Here is an 18,787-nt window from a genome sequence, read left to right as displayed (position 1 = left end):
GCTCAGGGGAGAAGTCAGGTCTCAGGTCCTTTTTTTCTTTACACTGTCATATTGGATGAGATCATTTTGGGAAAGAGTATAGCCAAATACCTGAGGCAGTGGTCCAGGAGAGGGCATGTCAAAGAAGCCTAGAGAAAAGTGTTTCAAGAAAAAGGAGTGGTAAATTATCCAATGCTACTGAGAGATGAGTAAAATGAGGACAGAGAGTTGACTGTTGTATTTGGCAAGATGGTGGCCTTTGGTTAGCTTGATGAAAGCTTTCTCATTAAGTGGTGAAAAGGAAGCACAACTTGAAGGGTGTTGAAGGTGGAATGGGAGCCAGTAAAGCCGAGCCTGCAAGTATAGGCCATTCTTTTAAGAAACTTTGCAGTGACTGAGGAGCAGAGAAACAGGGCTGGAGCTGGAGGGAAATATTAACTAGATAATATTAAAGCATATTTATTTGCTGATGGAGATAATTCAGTGGAGATGGAGAAGTTGATAATATACTGTGGAGGTGGCAATTGTTGGAATCCAGTCCTTAAAAAAGAGGAGATTTGATCATCACACATTGTACACATGTATTAAAATATAATTCTGTACCTCAGAACATATACAATCAATATGTTTCATTAAAAAATTCCCTTAAAAAAAGTTCATAGAAAATATGGATCTTTAGAGACCAAAAACAAACCAAAGAAAGTGAAAGGGGATGTTATCTTGAGTACTAAAAGGACTGTCTTCAAGAGAAGGGATTTTTTATCCTTTCTAATAGAGAAATAGGTAGGAGCTGTGGGTAGTTGCTCAGATGCAGATTGGATGATGGGAAGGTGAAAGAGTTCTCATCTGATTGCTTCCCAGATAGTAACTGGTATTGGAGTCTTGAATTGCACTAGCCCTAGAATGTCTACATATGAATTTGTAATTTACAAATGTCCTTGCTCTTTCCTTTGTTTAGAGTTGAATTGAATTATATTAGAAATGGTATTGCCTGGTATCTGTTTCCATTAAGCTTTGTGCAATTCCTCTCAAATGGAATTAATCTGTTTCCCATGTTCTCAGACATATTTGTTCATACCTGCCATGTTATTTAATTGGGCTCATTCTGCTTTAAATTATAATTAATTTTGCCTGACTTTTTCCAGCATTAGATTATGAATTACCTCAGGGAGGAATCTCTCTCTTTCTCTCTCTTTTAATTTTATATAATATTGCTTCCACCCCTAATCTTTATATATCTGTCTCTCCACACTCCTCTGTAAGCTTCTTGAAGCCAGGGACCCTGGGTTTTTTTGTTTTTTTTGGTTTTGAATTATTAATAGCACTTACCCTAGATGAATATAAATGTAACCAAGTGAAAGTTTACTGACTTATGTTTAGTAGAAGAATGCTATAAAAGTAAAGAAGTAATCTATATTATAGTCTAATCTATCTTAGAACATATTACTATATTCATTGAAAACGTTGTGTTTTTTTTTTTGACCGGTAAGGGGATCGCAACCCTCGGCGTGGTGTAGTCAGCACCACACTCAGCCAGTGAGCGCACTGGCCATCCCTATATAGGATCCGAACCCGCGGCCTCGGTGCTACCAGCACCACACTCACCCGAGTGAGCCATGGGGCCGGCCCGAAAACGTTTTGTTTTAAAGATTTTAAAACAGAGAATCCAGAGAAGATAATTTTTTTAAATCTCCTATTAAAAAAAAAAATGTTAGGATATTTTTATCATGAAGAGGAAAAAATTAAGTTGAGATTTGAGTAGAATAGTGGTTTTCTGTTATTTGAAAAGGTTTTTAAAAATAATTTTTTAATATACAGTTATTTCTTTATGGCTTTCCAAAACTGGATAAGAGCAGGTGTAGTTTTATTATTTTAACAGTACTGGAAAGACTGGCTTGAGTGTAGGAGTAGTACAAGCTACAGTAACCTCCTGTGGAGCGTGGGGAGTAGTCTATTTCTAGGATAAGGCTCAGCTTTCTGGCTTAGGTAGCTCGGTGGAGAGTGTAGCTCTCCCTAAGAAAGTAAACAGTGGAGAAAGATTGGCTTATTGGTCAGGGAATGAGTTTTAGATTTAAGAAACATCAGCATTAGAAGGCAGATGAAGTGATGAAAACAAATGTTCCCGTCCAGGGTAACCATGTGACATGAGGGAAGAAGTGGGCTCAGTGGCTCTAGCAGACAGCACTGATGAATGGCTGGACTGGCAGGATAACAAAGAGAAGACGGCTTTCCAGAAACAGAGGAGAAGGGTGGACGTGTCAGATGGAGGCCTAAATGAATCTGCTGAATTTGATCATTTGAGGTCCTGTGTGACCTCAACTTCAGATTTAGTCTTACAGTGGAGAACAAGCTTTGTTGTAACTGGTTGAAGAGTCAACGGTCAAGGTGTGTGGACAGCAGTTGTGTGCTGTTTTTTTTTAAGGTATTTAGCTTTTAATGAAACTTAGGTTAAGGAAATTATGGAATCATAGGGAGAGGTTTTGTTTGCTTTTTATTTTTGTACTAAAGTAGAAGGGTCTGCACTTCTAGCCTGTGGATAAATAGTAAAGAATTTGAATGTAAAATTTGGAAGAGCTTTAAAGATATCCCCGAGAGGATTGATGGAGGGATTAATCTTCAACAGAAGGCCTCTTTTCCTCTGACACTAGGAGAAAAGAGATGAGAATAGCTGCAAGAGGCGCATTCTTTCATAGACTTGGAAGTTAGGAGTTCAGGGAGTTCAAGACCAAATTTTCTCTGTGAAGTAAGACAGTATACTAAGAAAGAGAGGAGGTAAAGGTTTAGAGGTAAACTGCCTTACCCTAAGGCAAATTGCTGGATAATTGTTTTGAGTCAGGACTAGATTTTAGTTTTGAACTTCACATGGAGGAGTCATATCAGTAATTTGAACCATCCTTGGTACCTATCAGAGGCTCAAAAACTCTAGACTAAATATTACAAAATAAAACTTCATAGTGACTGATTCAGGTGTGAATTCTGGTTTTAATTAACATAGTAGTAATGAACTAGTTTAGTTGAGATTTTCTGGCTCCTACCACTGTAAAATTTTCTCTTTACAGTGTTTCTTCCTAATCTCTCACTTCTCTGTCCTGGTTTGTAAAGAAAGCATCTGAGGACCTAGAGATCATGTTTGAATTTCTCTTTATGATGCCATAGGCTACTCATTTCTTAGACTTTACCAACCTAGAAATCACAGGAACATAAGCTACTCTTAGAATTTACATTATGAGAATGTATAAGATACCTGACTTCAAATACCATGAATCTCACTTTGGCTCAAGTTTTCTGTTTAATTTGTTCTTTAATACTGTTATTTTAATTTTTACAACAAGTACATGACTTGCAACAAAACATTTCCTGGTTATTGTTGGGGTTTTTTTGGTTTTTGTTTTTGCCACCAGAACTATCTTCATATTAAAATATTATCTGCATTATTGTTTGGATTTAGTAGGAAAAAACGACACCTGTCTGTGGAAGAGAGATGAATTTGTGAACTTTTAAGTATATGAACAGCAGTAGCATCTTTTCAGTTATAATTTAAAACCAATTTGAGGTGTCTTCACAGCTCGAAACTTCAAAAACAATTCTACTTAAGGAGAATGTAGCATGTAATCTAAAGTCAGCTAAAATGATTAGACTTGTAAGTATATGTGGAAGTCAGTTTTGGGGAAGTCAGTGTTATATCTCTCCCAAAGGTTTTAAATTTTAACTAATCATGAGAAGAGAAACTGCTTGTTAGTTTGTTTAGTCTTCTGCATTCAATTTTATATTTGGAGCAATGAGTTAACATGAAAATTAACCACCTCCTAGAGAATTAGTATTTGCGTATTTTGCATAAGGCTGCTTATACCCTAAAAGAGTAGGCAAAACAGTTTTGTGATTAATTTGGAAGAAGTTTTAGGTTTTTTTTTTCTTTACGTTATTATGAGTTCAATTAAATTTTTATGCTTTTAGCTTTCTCCAATATGGAGGTGTTAAACTGACTTTGGCAGACTGTGGTTTTTGCATGAAGCAAGCAGAAAAGTGTGTTGTGAAAAGAGGGTAGATTGGTGTAGGGTAGACTATCTTAGCCAACCTTTCTGTTGTAAAATTATTAAGCAATTCTTTTCCACAGCATATATTTCAAAAATAGATATTGCTTCACTTTATTTAATGGTTATTATTATTTTTCTTCCTCTAAATGAACTGGTAAATATGTGTAAGCTAGCTTTGAAAATGCTTTGAGTTCTAATTGCAAATCACTAATAATAAAAATAATAATTAACAATTATCCCAAACCTTAGAAATTGAGTTACCTGCTCTGTTATGTTGCTACTCATCCCTTTCTGGGCATTTGAATAGTCTCTAAAATGTCAGGAAAGAACAGAGTTATAAAAATGCTTAGAAAGAACATGTAATTATAGATTATAGTTTTTTTAAAAAAACAATATTTTATTTAAAAATGGTGACAAGTCTTTCTGTTTGAGCAGAAGCATTTAAGTATCCTATTCTAGCTTTTCTGGAATTCTTTTTTGTTTAGCACAAGTAAGTTTCTGAAGAACAAGAGTATAAAAATTTTGCATATTGTATGCATCTATCCATATATATATATGGATATATGTCCATTACACCTGTTTCTTTGCATCAGATTTTAAAACACATTGTTTAACGTATAGTATAAAAATTTTCAAGAACACAGAAGTAAAATTGAGAAATGATTCTATAAAGAAGTGAATTAAATAGTTAAGTAATAAATATGTCCTTTTGTATATAGTACTTCCATTATTTACTACATCATCCTACTACATTAAGTATACCTAATTATCCTTATTTCTAGTGATGTTAATAATAAGTACTAATATTTATGTAGCATTTATCTGTACAGCACTTTATGGTTTGCCTTTGCCAATATACTCTATTTAATCTATTTCTTATTTAATATGTTATTTAGTGCTTTATGGTTAACATGTGAATAGCACTCTGTAATACCAGTTAATCTTTATTGCTCCGCTGACACATTCCCACTGAAGCATAGATATTATTTTTATTATCTCCATTTAAAGATGGAAAATGAAACTCAAAAACATTGAGTGATGTAATTGTTATTGTAGGTATTGTGTTAATAGTCAACATTAATTTTGGTCAATGTTTAATAATGGATCCTGATAGAATTTTTTAAATCAGGTAATATTTTAGCACTGATGTGGTATTTGACCCCTTCCAATGACTTTGAGAAGTATTTTTGTCTTTTATAAGATGGCATCATAACAGTTTAGGTATTTTAAAACTATATTAGTAAGTGGTCTCAATTAACAACTTTAACCAAATCTGCTACAGCTCTTTGCTACAATCGAAAAACTTTAAGATATACCATACTGTTTACTATCACTGTTTGAAAGAAAAGAAGCATTTACAAACATGTAAATAATGAGTCAGATAAAGGGCATGTAACCACACCCAGTACTTATACAGAACATCAAAAGGAAATTTTTGAATACTGATACAGTGGAAGTCTTCTGTGTGGTTTTGATTTTTTAAAAAAACAAAAGAAAAACAACAAAGGAGTTGTTTCTCATACTAATATTTATGTACCATAAATTATCATTTATTTATTTTGGTAATTCATGGTTTACATTTTGCAGTAAATTAGAAAATTAGACCGTTTCCATTTTTAAAAAATACATCATATTTGATCATGATTCTTGAAAGTGATAAAAAATAATAAAGATATAATGAATGATATATTAATACATGAAAGACTAGATTTTTTTCTAATTTATAAGACGAATTTGCTAAAACACATTTTAAACTTTTTTAGTGAACTGTTCTTTATTTTCCTACAACAGCTATAGTTAAAATGTACTCATTATGCATTTCATTTCTGTGAGACCATAGTACTCAGACAATCCTCATAGGTTTTATGTATTGTAGAACATTGTGTTTACTAACAGAAATTTTGCTTAATCATTATTTTAGTGCTGTTTTTAAACAGTGTCTTAATAAGGTTTTTTGATTCAGTGGAAACTATTTCACATGGCAAGTTAGGTTACAGCTGTGTTATCTGTATCACCAGGATGTGTATAAACATGAGTAGTACAGGTGTTTTCTGTGTAGTCTGCTATTTCACTAAAATGCTAGAGAAATGTGGGTGTGAAACATTTTAACTCTTCCTTAATTGAAATAAATGTCAAATCACTTTTATTTTTTGCATTTCTTTGCATAACTTAGGACCACTCTATTTTAAGTTATTAATAATGTCAGTTCCATGATAAGCAAACTTCAGTAAGGCTGATTTACTTTCATATATTTATGTTTTTATACCACTGTATTTCCTTTCGTGATTAAAAACTATTCTGTTTTGTGAACTTTAAAAACTATCCATATAAATCATTGCCACTGCTTTTAACCTACCATGTGTCCAAGTTTATGTAGTAAGCAAATATTTCTCATCCCGTTTTTGCATCAGTAACCCAGGAAATTACGCTGTAGTTTCTGATTTGCCTTTCCTATTACAGGTCAACAAAAATCTCTCACTTACTTCGCCACCACCAGCCTCCTCACAACAGTCTAAGTTAAAACAGCCAAACATGCTGACTGCTGATGAGATTCTACATCAGTTTGGTTTCTCTCAAACCGGTGAGCCCCTTTCTTACTTTGACTATTCTTTCAAGTGTACAGATGCTCTTTTTTTTAATGAATCTCACTTATTTCTCTTCAGAAATAAAGCTAATGGCATTGTAGTTGTCAGTTTTCACATTTGAAGAATTCTATCCTAGCAGCTCTTTTTTCTTAAAATCACCAAAGTTATTTCAAAAGTAAATTTGGGGCCGGCCCGTGGCTCACTCGGTAGAGTGCGGTGCTGATAGCGCCAAGGCCCCGGGTTCGGATCCCATATACGGATGGCCGGTTCGCTCACTGGCTGAGCGTGGTGCTGACAACACCAAGTCAAGGGTTAAGATCCCCTTACCGGTCATCTTTAAAAAAAAAAAAAAAAAGTAAATTTGGAGCTAGGTAAAATTTAACAGTAGATACTTTGAAACTATGTTTTATTGAACAGATCATTTAAAAGTAGCAAAATGTGAGTTTTAAACATGTATCATATTAAATCTGATTCATTTTCCCAGTTGGATAGAAGAACCATAGTCTATGGATAGTCCCATTTTATGATCCATTTCTAGGAAACCCAAGGCAAAATGCATGCAGAAATTGGATGCAACCTGCAGTAGTAACACATCCCTTGAAAGTCGCCAAATTAATAAAATATGCAAAGAAGCTCATTACAGAAATTTACATTAATCACTGAGGTGAAAGGAACTATACAATTGCAAATTATTAGGCTGGTGTTTTAAATGAATTTGAATAAGGTTTTCAAAGGATATCAAAGAAAAAGCATCTAAGTGAGAAACGTTTATTTTTGGTATTGAAAGGTGACTTTTTCTATTAGCTATATGTTTTTGACAGTATTTTTTCTATACTGATTCTTTTAGAAAGCTGAGACAGCTGAAAATAACAAAACAGTTATCTTTGACAGAGATTATAGTAAGAAACTTGAGTTTGAAAAGATCGACATAATCTACTTAGAAATTTGGGGACAATATCACTTTTCTAATGTGAAAGTATATGGAATTTACATGTGCAAATTTTTTAAATATTGTCTCTATAGGCTACATTTTACTGTGAGAAAATACTTGGATTCAGAACTCTCGTGTTCTGTCCTCGCTGTGCCTTTTATTTTCCTTATTACCTGCAAACCTTAGTCTCTTCATTTGAAAACTGGAAATGATGTTTATTATTGAAGTTCAAATGACATAACATATATGAACACACTTTATAAGCATAAGGTGCTATATGAATATAACATTTATATTGTAAACATGGTGAATATGTGTAAGCTAGCTTTGAAAATACTTTGAATTCTAACTTCAAACCACTATAGTAATTAATGATTATCTCAAACCTTAGAAATTTTTAATTTCTAGTGTTCTAGAAATCTGCCAGAAGTTGGAACAATTATGTTGGTCATTGTTATTTGCATTGGAGGTTGTACCGTATGCTACCCCTTTAGGCTCTTATTCTATGCACCTTAAATAGATATTTGGTTTACCTTCAGACTTTGTCCTTTTAATGACTAGGAGGGAGGGAACCTTTCTCCAACACTCCATCCCTACCACCTTTCTGCTGAGGTCTAAAATTCTTCTGGGAACAAACCTTTCATTTCACATTTTGGGATTAAAGGCTTGGAAGGTAAATGTCCGGTTGAGTTAATGTGTTGGTTAAAATTTGTTTAACTATTGTCTTACGTCTTTTAGCCAAGAAGGTGTGATAATAGATATAGAATTCTTTCATTTTCTGTAAAGGAAAAGAGCAGAGAGGACAGATAGGGGAAACCCTTTGAAATGGGAAAAGGATTATCAATGAGACATAAAGAATAAAGGGAAAGCTAGGTATGATAAAGGCAAGCCTTACAGACTTCACAGTCATGCATAGGATTGACTTCGTTTCCTTTCAGCTTCCCTGGCTATATAGGCCATATGTGGAATATTTTTATCATGCATGTTCATCCATGTGCACACTATCTCAGAAGCATTACCATTAAATCACATGAAACATGACACTGCTTCACTTGATTTTGTTTTGGTTACTGATATCCCTCACCTCATTTTAAGGCATATCCTTCCTAGAAAATATATTGAGATATCACTGTATAGAAAAGTTATAAAAGCAGAATATGTACTGTAGTTCATTGCAAAATGGCCAGATTAATCCATTTTATTCATTAAGAAGCCAGTCTTTGCGGAAAAGATGAACTATTTTCAAGACCTAGCTCCACTTCTAAATGTAGAATCTTGAGCAGTTCTTTCAGGCCTTGGTTTTTTTTATTTCTACAGGTAAATGAGAGCTCTGGATTTGGTGAATTTCCGTCTCAAAAATTCTATGGTTCTGCTTAATGTTCAGATCAATTTTAAAAATGAATAAATAATCAAGTGTTCTTGATTGTACAAATAATCTATTAGAATCTGAAATACAGGACTGCAGAAATAATGTAAATAGAGTGTTAAAAAATAAAATCTTACTGAAAACATTTGAAATATGGAAGTATATCTATAGATTTTTGGCTTTGTGTAGTATAGGGAAAAGCTATTTATACAGGGCTAGGAAGTATGGGCCCACTAGCACTCACTCAGCCTCCTCACAACAGTCTAAGTTAAAACAGCCAAACATGCTGTTTGGAGTCTTCAAAGGAGTCTTAAGAGCAGGGGGTGATTTTACATATATTACGTATGAGTAGTTCTACATTCTGCAGTGCTAGACTCTGAAATGTGTTTATTTTCTGCTATAACTTCTATTGACCTTATTCAAGATGAGTTCTAGGTAATGGAGACTGCTAGAAAAATAAGCATTGCTTATTTCTGTGGTTTGTATTCCTCAGAGTTTCTAGAATACTATCTTCATTCTAAAATCATTTTAAGTGACTACTTTGTTAAAGGCTCTCTCCTTAGGATATGAAATAAATATTGCAATCACTCCCTTCAAGGAGCCTACAGTCTGGTTGGGGAGACAAATGAGTATGCAGCAAATTAAGTCAGAGTGTGATAAATTTTGAAATCACAGTACTGTCATCCCTCAGGATCTGTGTGGGATTGGTTTCAGGACCCCCCTGTGTGGGATTGGTTTCAGGACCCCCCACAGATAAAAAACTTCAAGATGCTTAAGTCCCTGATATAAAATGGAGTAGTATTTGCATATAATCTATGTATATCCTCTCTAGATTACTTATAATACATAATACAGTGCTTACACAACAGTTCATTTGGGTGGATTCAACATAGTACTGTGCATGTGGCGAATTCAAATTTTGCTTTTTGGAACTTTGAAGAATTTTTTCCCATTGTTTTTCATCCACTGTTGGTTGAATCCATGGATGTGGAACCAACAGGTATGGAGAGCTGACTCTAGATGAAGTGTCGCAGGAATAAAGAGGGATAGAATAGCTAAGATATTTCTCAGATTTTATATGTCCAAACAGAACTCAATGATTCCCTGCCCCCAAAACCCTTTCTTCCACTTCCACTTCCCCTATCAAGTGTTCCTAATCCAGCACTCCACACCACATTTACCCATTTGTTTAGGGGAGCCATTTTTGATTCATCCTTTTCCCCTGACTTCCAAGCTCCTTTCCACTTGCCAGTGCTGTATTCAGAGTCCAGCCCAATCCTTCCCCCATTGCAAGATCATATCTCTTGCAATGCCCTGAATAAAGTGTTCCTTACCATGTTTTAACAAGTATCATTGAATAATTTTTTTTCTTTAACCACACTTAGAGCTTGACATGGCTAGGGAATGGTTTGAGTCTTGGTTTAGCTGGAAATGGTGAGATGGATGTGTTTAGGGCAAAGGTAGACTGGGGTCAGATTGTGCCATACTGAGGAATTCACATTTTATTCTCTAGATAAAATAGAGTTGTCCAAGTTATGAGTATGAAAGAGATGATAGAATTTGTTTTTAAAAAATACAGCTGATGTCTGTGTGAGGGGTGGGTTAGAGAGGAGAAAAGCTGGATACAACTCTTATAAGACACTTAAGAACTGTTCATTAGGCTTTAACTCTAAATTCTTAATTACAGAATAATAAGTCAGCTAATCCTATTAAAATTAAAACTATAACATCTTTCCTGAGTAATTTTTGTAAGAAATAAAATTGTAATTTTAACATTTTAGGTTAAATTATAGGTTATAGACCATATAAATGCCTAACCATGTAGTGAGCATATTATACTGCATCTCAGAATAGTTTCCATACTTTCTTTGTATAATGAAGAAAATCTACAAACAGTAACAGAAACTTGTATTTGTATAAAAATGTATAAAGTGCTTTCATATATATCTTCATTTCGTTCTCAACAAAACTCTCTGAGAAAGAAGGGTAAACATGAAAATCATACGGGGTGGAAATCATTTCAGCGCTTCTGGAACCTTAAATCTTTTATTATTCAATCCCTTTAGAGTGAAACTGAAAATCGGAGGGGCTGACTTGTCAGAATTCATTAGACTAGTGGCAGTGGTGTCTGAAGCAAGATCTCCTTACTACCAACTCAGTACTTACCCTCACCACCCCAGACTGCCTATTCCTAGAGGCATGGGTTCAGGGAAGTGAAGTTGACCCCTGCTCAAGGTTTTGGCGTATATTCTCTTGACCAGCTCTTAAAATTAAGAACTTTCTTCCAGTTAAATTTTTTTATTGTTTTCAAGCTTTCAGTATAACTGAAATGTAAAATGAATCCTAGGTCATAATTTTACCAGAGATGCTGTGATATCCTTGTATAACCCATTATAGAAGGTAGATTGCATCTAAGCTGCAAACATGGTTCTTGTATTTCAAAGAAAACATTTTGGCAAAAATTAGTAATTAGATTGACACTCAATAAACATAGCTGATGGTAAAAAGGGTTTCCATTTTAAGGAAGGTAAAATGAGCTTTAAAGAACTTTCTCATCCCATTAGAATTGGCAGCTTTCTGTTAGTATTACTTAATGAACTTTAAACTATTAATTGAAAAAGAATGTGTTATTGAATTCTGATTTCAAACTTTCAAAATTCTAAGACTTCAATTCAGGTGGATGAGATAGATGAAATTAATTCACTGTCACAGATAAAGATAATCCATAGAATTAACTGACTTTTCTATAGACAAATGTCCACAAATATAAAAAAAGTTTTGTTATGCAGCTTTTAAAGCAAGAATTTGTTCTCCAAAACAATCACTTTTCTGAATTCAACGCATGTGTATGTGGAAAAAGCAGTAGACTTGTAGATTTGGGGTCAGAAGGCCAGAAGAGCTGGGCCTGGCCCCTAGTTCTGCCACTTCCTAGTGGTTTTCTTAGTTAGTTGATTTTATCTCTCCAGATAAATGTCTCTATATTTTTTACTTCATAGAATTGTCAGGATCAGGAAAATATTTTAAAACCCATAAAGTATGAGAATAAACAACGTGAGATTTTAGGAGGTTCTTTTTTTTTTTCTCCAGTTTGAAATCATGCAGTTTGCATTGTGGCCAAAGGAATGTAGGAAATCTTATTGTAAAACATGATTTAGGGCCAACCCGTGGCTCACTTGGGAGAGTGTGGTGCTGATAACACCAAGGCCACGGTTCAGATCCATATATAGGGATGGCCGGTTAGCTCACTTGGGAGAGCGTGGTGCTGACAACACCAAGTCAAGGGTTAAGATCCCCTTACTGGTCATCTTTTAAAAAAGAAAAACAAAACATTGTTTAATAAAATGTGTTAAGTGATGATTATGAGGGAAAAAATGTCAGAGAAATAGTGAATATAGAATTTTTAGAAGCATGCCAAAAAAAACACTAAGATGAAGTAATATTAAGAGGAAAGTTTTCAAGCAAGCATCTCAAACTTGAGTAATACACTAGAACACACTAACTTTTGAAACTTTGGCTTTCAACAGTAAGTACCAACCTTAACACATCTTTGGCATGTAATGAGATAACATAGAGACAGGCCAAAATCTGTATGAGGGTATGGGTTGGGTTGGTAGACATTCCTTTGTTCCATAGGTGATGAAACACAACAAAACCCATTTGTTAGCCTCTGTTTTTCTTAGGATTTGACCATCTTTAAAAGCATAATCTCAAGAGGCATCAGAAAAATTTGAGATCTCAATTCCATTTTGTAACCTATAGTTTTTCCTTTCAAGAAAGTACTGTTCTATAGTAAATAACATCAAAATGGGAGGAAGGGTACTTTTTTTCCATCAAATATTTTGTTACGTTGTTTATTGACAGAAGCAGTGATATTTAGAGGAATGAACTTCAGGATAGGAATTAACACCAAATTTCTAATTCTACCTTTATCACTCAGCAAGTCACTTAACTTGATTTACTCAACTTCTGAATTGCCTACAGTAGGCCAAGCAGTGTACTTGGTGCTAGTTCAGATTAAAAATTACCAATCCTGCCTTCAAGAAATCTACAGTTTTTTTTTTATTAGGAATAGACAAATAAGCAGACAGTTATAATGCATTGTGATAAATGCTATCATACGTTTAAATGCTTTTAAATGATAAAAATGGTTAAAAAAAAAAAAGTGTGAATACATTCAGGGGGTGCCTAACCGAGACTTATGTGTCTCGGAAAAGTTAAAAAAGAATTTATTGACTTAGTATTTTCTGAATTGAGTCTTTTTTTTTTTTTTTCTGTGACCGGTAAGGGGATCGTAACCCTTGGCTTGGTGTCGCCCGCACCGTGCTCAGCCAGTGAGCGCACCAGCCATTCCTATATAGGATCCGAACCCGCGGCCTTGGCGCTCCCAGTGCCCCTGTGCTCCCAGCGCCGCACTCTCCTGAGTGAGCCACAGGGTTGGCCCCTGAATTGAGTCTTAAAAGGATCAGACCCCATTAAAAAAAGGTGGACTATATAGGGGGCATGGGAAAAGCATGTGAAGTTTTTCATGTATAAAATGGAGGTTGTGATGCTTCATTTTTCTGCTTTTTAAAAAGGCTATTATAGTGATTTAATGAGCTAACAAGCACTGTGAAACCACTTTTTAAATGATTACGTAACCAAATGTAGGTTATTACTATTGTCTTTAATTTATCTAGCATTAACTCATTAATGGTAGCTTAATAAAAAAAAAAAAGGCATAAAAATGGAGCAGGATGAAAACATATATATGTCAGATAGCCAGTGAAACTTGCTTGATCGTTTTAATTCTGTTATCCATTGGATCTATCGAGGACCAAGAATTACTCCCAAGCTAATCTTTATCATTTCATACCCCTTCTCTAACCACCAATCAACACAAAAACCATGGTGCTGGGACTGTTTCCATATTTGGATTTTTCTGTACATGGGGCAGATCTTGATCACATAGATTTTTCCTTTAAGATATGACTCTTTTATATTCCTCGTCCACAAAGACTAAGACTTCATTTGTTAGATTTTGTTGTTGTTGTCATAATTGGATCCTTTAAAATTAATGTTTGATCAGTACATTAAAGGTATAAGGTGCCATTTTAGTATCCAGTATCAGTATTATACTAAGTAACTCTCCAGTGATCTGAGTTAATCTACTGGTGAAGTGTTAAAACTTATCACTTACTTGTAATAAAAGGCCCTATATTTCCTGAATGATAGATGTTACTTGAATTAGTAAAGTGTTTCTAAACATGTTGGTAATTTAAAATATATTCTACATATTTATCATTTCCTAATTAAGAAAAAAATTTATCAACTCTAGTGAATATTAATACACTTAATGAATGGTTCTCATGCACAGGGATATGCATTTTGTATTAATGTCCCCACTGAGATATTAAATTTCTCCTAATATGCACTGAGGGGAGAATATGAATGCCAACTTTTCTCATTTAAGTCAGCAGATTCAAATGAGCTTGAGTCTGCCCAGTGTTTCCTAGCCATTTATTTTGTAAGAAGCTATTTTATATGATGTTTATATGGCACATATTGTTCCAACCTTATAATTTTCAACTTTTTTCCCCATATGTTAGAAATAGAAAACACACTTTAAGTGTTTCTTCTTTTTCAGTTACGTTTCTTTGTGTGTTGTGTTGTTTCTTTTGTTTAAGAACCTTCTAGATTTAATTGTCAAAGTATACTGTAGCATTTTCCCAATGGATTACTTTTACAAGTGAATTAATTAACTACCAGTGAAAAATAAAAAGCAAACAATTAAAGACCTTAAACCATAGAAAATGAAAATGAGATCTTATTGATTTAATGAATATAAAAACTACATAATATAATCCTACCATAGCTAAAGTACAAGCTAGATCATTAAATTTATATTTTATAGATACCATGTTTACCTTTCCAAAGCTTTCCAATTGATGTATTAACAACTTCTTAATTTGTTTTTTTTATATTTTGAAGATTTATAGAAGTTATTTGCAGGTAGCATCTTTTTTAAAAAGATCAGATGTAAAATTTTTGAGAGTTTAGGCAAAGTTGAACAGAGATATTGTAGTATACATGGCTCTGAAATATAAAATTTAATCTCAGAAAGGATATTCAGCTTCAGATTTCTGCAGCAAGATATGTAAGCTAATCTTTTTGTCATATGTGACAGAAATGTAGTCATTGCCATGAGTGAGCTTCAGTTTACTTTTCTGTCTCATATCTGGACTCATCTTTTGATTCCTCCTTCACCTTTCCTTTTTCTACCTAGTCTGTTTAAGAGTCCTCTCATTTCTTTATTCTAAATCTCTCTTAATTCACCAGTTGTCCTTTCGCTATGTGGTCTCTTTCCTGTCCTGTTTGTTCCCTTGTATCAGTGTTTTATGGATGTCATTACATCTTCCTAAATCTTTCTAAATTCTCTTCTCCAAATTGATGCTTCATCTATGTTCAGGTTTTTTCATCTGTTTATGTATCCTGTGTTTTTCTTTCATGCCAGTGGTTTTTCCTTATATATCTGGTGATCCTTGGTGTCTATTTTTAAAAATGAAGGATTGCATACAAATATGGTTTCCATTTTCTGTTGTGTGAATAGTTCTATAATCTCACTATTTTGTTCACCTAAGCAAAATGTTTATTGAGAATTTCATATATACAGCTAGGACAAATTAACAGGCAGCTTATATTTAGGGTAAACAGGCAGGATGAGTGGGTCTATGCCAAAATGAGAATAACAGAGACAAGGTATCCATTCTAGAAGGCTTCGCTCTTCCCGAATGGTTTGTTCAATATTTATTTTTTAAAGACAATTCCACTGATTTTTGTGGGGGTGGATGTTGTGGTTAATGCTGGGCAGCCTTCATTTTCTGTAGATTTTGCAGCCTGTTTGGCTTGGGTGTTTTACATTTGAATCTTCACCTATTTCTCCTGGATTTCATTTTGATTTGCCCTCTACGAAGCATGCTGATTCTGTATTCACAGGTTTTGTAGTCAGATAACTTCTATATCTACTGCAGCCCCCCCCACCCATAATGTTTTCAGTCAGATGTTTCTAATCATTTTTCATTTTCTATAAATTTGTTGAAATCTCTGATCTGTTCTTTTCAAGCTCTCCAGTGACCTTCACACTGCTAATTCCAATGGTCAGTTCTTTGCCATTATCTTGACCTATCAGCAGCATTTGGCATATTTGATCACTTCTTGATACATGGTTTCTGCAACACCACATTCTTGGTTTTCCTCTTATCTTATTAGCCACCCTTCTTCATTCTCCTTTGCTGATTCTTCCTCTTCTTTTATGTCTTATTAGATTCTTCTACTGCAATTTTACTCTTTTATTCCCTGTATGTGCTCACTTCCTTGGTGATGACTTTAGATAAAACCCACAAGCTAGTGATTCTCAAATGTTTACCTTCATCCCAGACCTCTTTTCTGAACTCCAGTTATGCAGTTTATTACAGTATGTAGCTATAAAGCACATGAAATTTGGCTAGTGTGACTTAGGAACTAAATATGTAATTTCAGTTCATTTTGATTAATTTAAATTTTAAAATCCACATGTGGCCAGTAGATACTGTATGGGATGGTACAGATCTATAAAATCCACTTCTATGTAAATCTTTATTATTTGATCTCCAGACAAATCAGAGGTTACAATATAAAGAACTGATTACCAGTTTTTAAAAATTGAATGCAAAAATGTTTTTAGTAATAAAACTTACCAGAATATAATATTAAAGATTTAATGATATTTCATCATTATGATTTTGAAGATGTTATTAAGATGCAATTTGACTGACCCGAATATGGACTCTAGAAGCTTTTTGTTTTTCTTATTTAAATTAATACATGAGATTCTGGTAGCACATAGCCAAGAGGTCAGAGATAACCCGAATTTAGATCCACATTCTGTCACTTATGCTATGACCTCGGGCAAATAATTATTTCGTCTTAGTGATTTATCATTTGAAAATGGAGGGTAGGAAAGTGTTTACTTAATAAAAGTTTTTAAATACCAAGATATATTTAACTTACAATGCAATAGGAGTTATAGATTGGATCATATTTTTATATTATATTCAGAACTACTTTAATCATTGGATCTTATTTTAAATTTATCGACCTTCCCACTACATTTTAGAAAGGGAAAGTACTGTTGTTACTAGAATTACACTCAGTGAATGTCCTAAGTTAAAATCCATATTCCTTTGGTACATATATATTATTTCAAAACACGACTTGTAAGCATACTGATTAAAGCCTTTCCATGAGAGAAGTTTTAATTATATAATTCTAAAGCACGAGAATTTGAAGCTTTCCGCTACTTTATCAGAATGTAATTTATACCACTTTGAAAGTAGTGAATGTTTTGTAGTTTACTACTATGCCTCCTGGGTAAAGGAAACTGTCAGTAATCAGTTTATTCAAAGGTGAGAATTAAAGGAAGAATTACAGCTTCAAATGGCTGCAGCTGGCGAGCTGAGAGGGTTGGTTATAAAATGGCTAAATTATTCTGACCAGGCATAACTTTTTTGTTTGTTTTTATAGTTTGCAAATAAAACTACATTTAATATAGTTTACTGTCAACCATAAAGTGCATGTTGCTGTTTTTATAATCTGAAAGTGAAATTGATGGTTTTTCAATTTTTAAGGTAATTATGCATATAAAATATTGTTATGGGGTATATTTCCAAATACGCAGATTTTAAAATAGCGTTTTTTGTAACTTTTTTTATGATAATAAACTTAATGCATGTTTTGGAAGAAAATGAGTATTCTATAATTTTTAAGCCATTCTTGAATTGCTAGGTATTATCATTTTAGGTTTTTTAGTGTTATAGTGAATATATTTTTATATATACACAAAATATTGACCACATCTCTGATGATTAAAAATATTTTAATTCAAGTTTAAAATAAAAGATCATTTTACTCTATATTAATCATATACACTCATTCTGTTCATTTATATACCATTACCATTTTCATATATTTCACATCAGTGTCCATTTCAGCCACTGTATTCTGTGATTCTGTGAATAGTGACCAATTTTTAAAAATAATTTTCATTTGTTCATTTTGCTCAGGGTGAGCACTGCCTAGAACCAAGCAAGCAGCTCTTCATGTTTCCTCCCTTGGCCAGGGGGGGAAATGAAATACTATTTGCATCGTAAAAAAAAATTTTATTTCTTTTGTAAATCCTTATGTCCCAAAGTAATTTCTTTAAAAAAATTCGTGACAGTAAATATTTTTGTTTTTAAACATTTTAATTTGTGTCTACTGTAAGCTCTGGAAATTCAGAGGTAGATCCTGGAAATTCAGAGAAAAAGAACTATCTAAATTAAGTTCTCATTTGCTTGTACTCAATTAGCTTATAATCTGCTAAACCTATACTTCTCCCTTAGAGAAGTTAAGTGCCTACTTTTGCATTTTGTGGTTTAGTCATTTTGATCTGGATAGTGAACCGTCTATGATATCATAGAATTTACTGGTAATGTTTTCTGGAAATGAATATCCATCATTTATTGAAAATGTGAACTAACAATGGAAATTAGGTTTGAAACAGACCTTCAGGTAATGATAGATACCTCGAGATAATGTTGATTTGTATTTTCCAGAACTTTAGATGCATATTTTCTGAAGCTTTTTTCTCGAATGAAAAGTGAATTAAAGAATCATTCTGTGTTGTTCTTACTCAGCAACTTGTCTACTAGTCTGAGAGCAAAGTTGATGAGAAATATGGAAACTGACAAATGACTATATGGAGTGACTGGTCATTTTTTAAAAATAATTTAGGAGGTTTTTGTACAATAAGTGGTTAATAAGTAAAATGTAGAACATTGTTCTAATGTTCTAATTTCAGACAGTTTATTTTTTTCTCAGCATTTCCCTCTGAAAAACA

General features: G+C 33.6%; 1 protein-coding gene across 10 annotated transcripts in view; it reads left to right on the top strand.

Annotated features, from left to right (window-relative positions):
* AHI1 (Abelson helper integration site 1) overlaps positions 1–18,787 on the top strand; it is a 195,030-nt gene that overhangs the window by 80,324 nt on the left and 95,919 nt on the right. For all 10 annotated transcript variants that reach the window (XM_063096473.1, XM_063096474.1, XM_063096479.1 and 7 more), the window contains one exon: positions 6,474–6,594. In XM_063096473.1, the coding sequence (XP_062952543.1) occupies positions 6,474–6,594 (121 nt within the window). The remainder of the gene's footprint in view (positions 1–6,473; positions 6,595–18,787) is intronic.

Source organism: Cynocephalus volans, chromosome 5, assembly GCF_027409185.1.
Source record: "Cynocephalus volans isolate mCynVol1 chromosome 5, mCynVol1.pri, whole genome shotgun sequence".
NCBI classification, from domain to species: domain Eukaryota; kingdom Metazoa; phylum Chordata; class Mammalia; order Dermoptera; family Cynocephalidae; genus Cynocephalus; species Cynocephalus volans.
The sequence above is the reverse complement of the archived record's forward strand: the minus strand, read 5'-3'. Positions and strand labels throughout refer to the sequence as shown.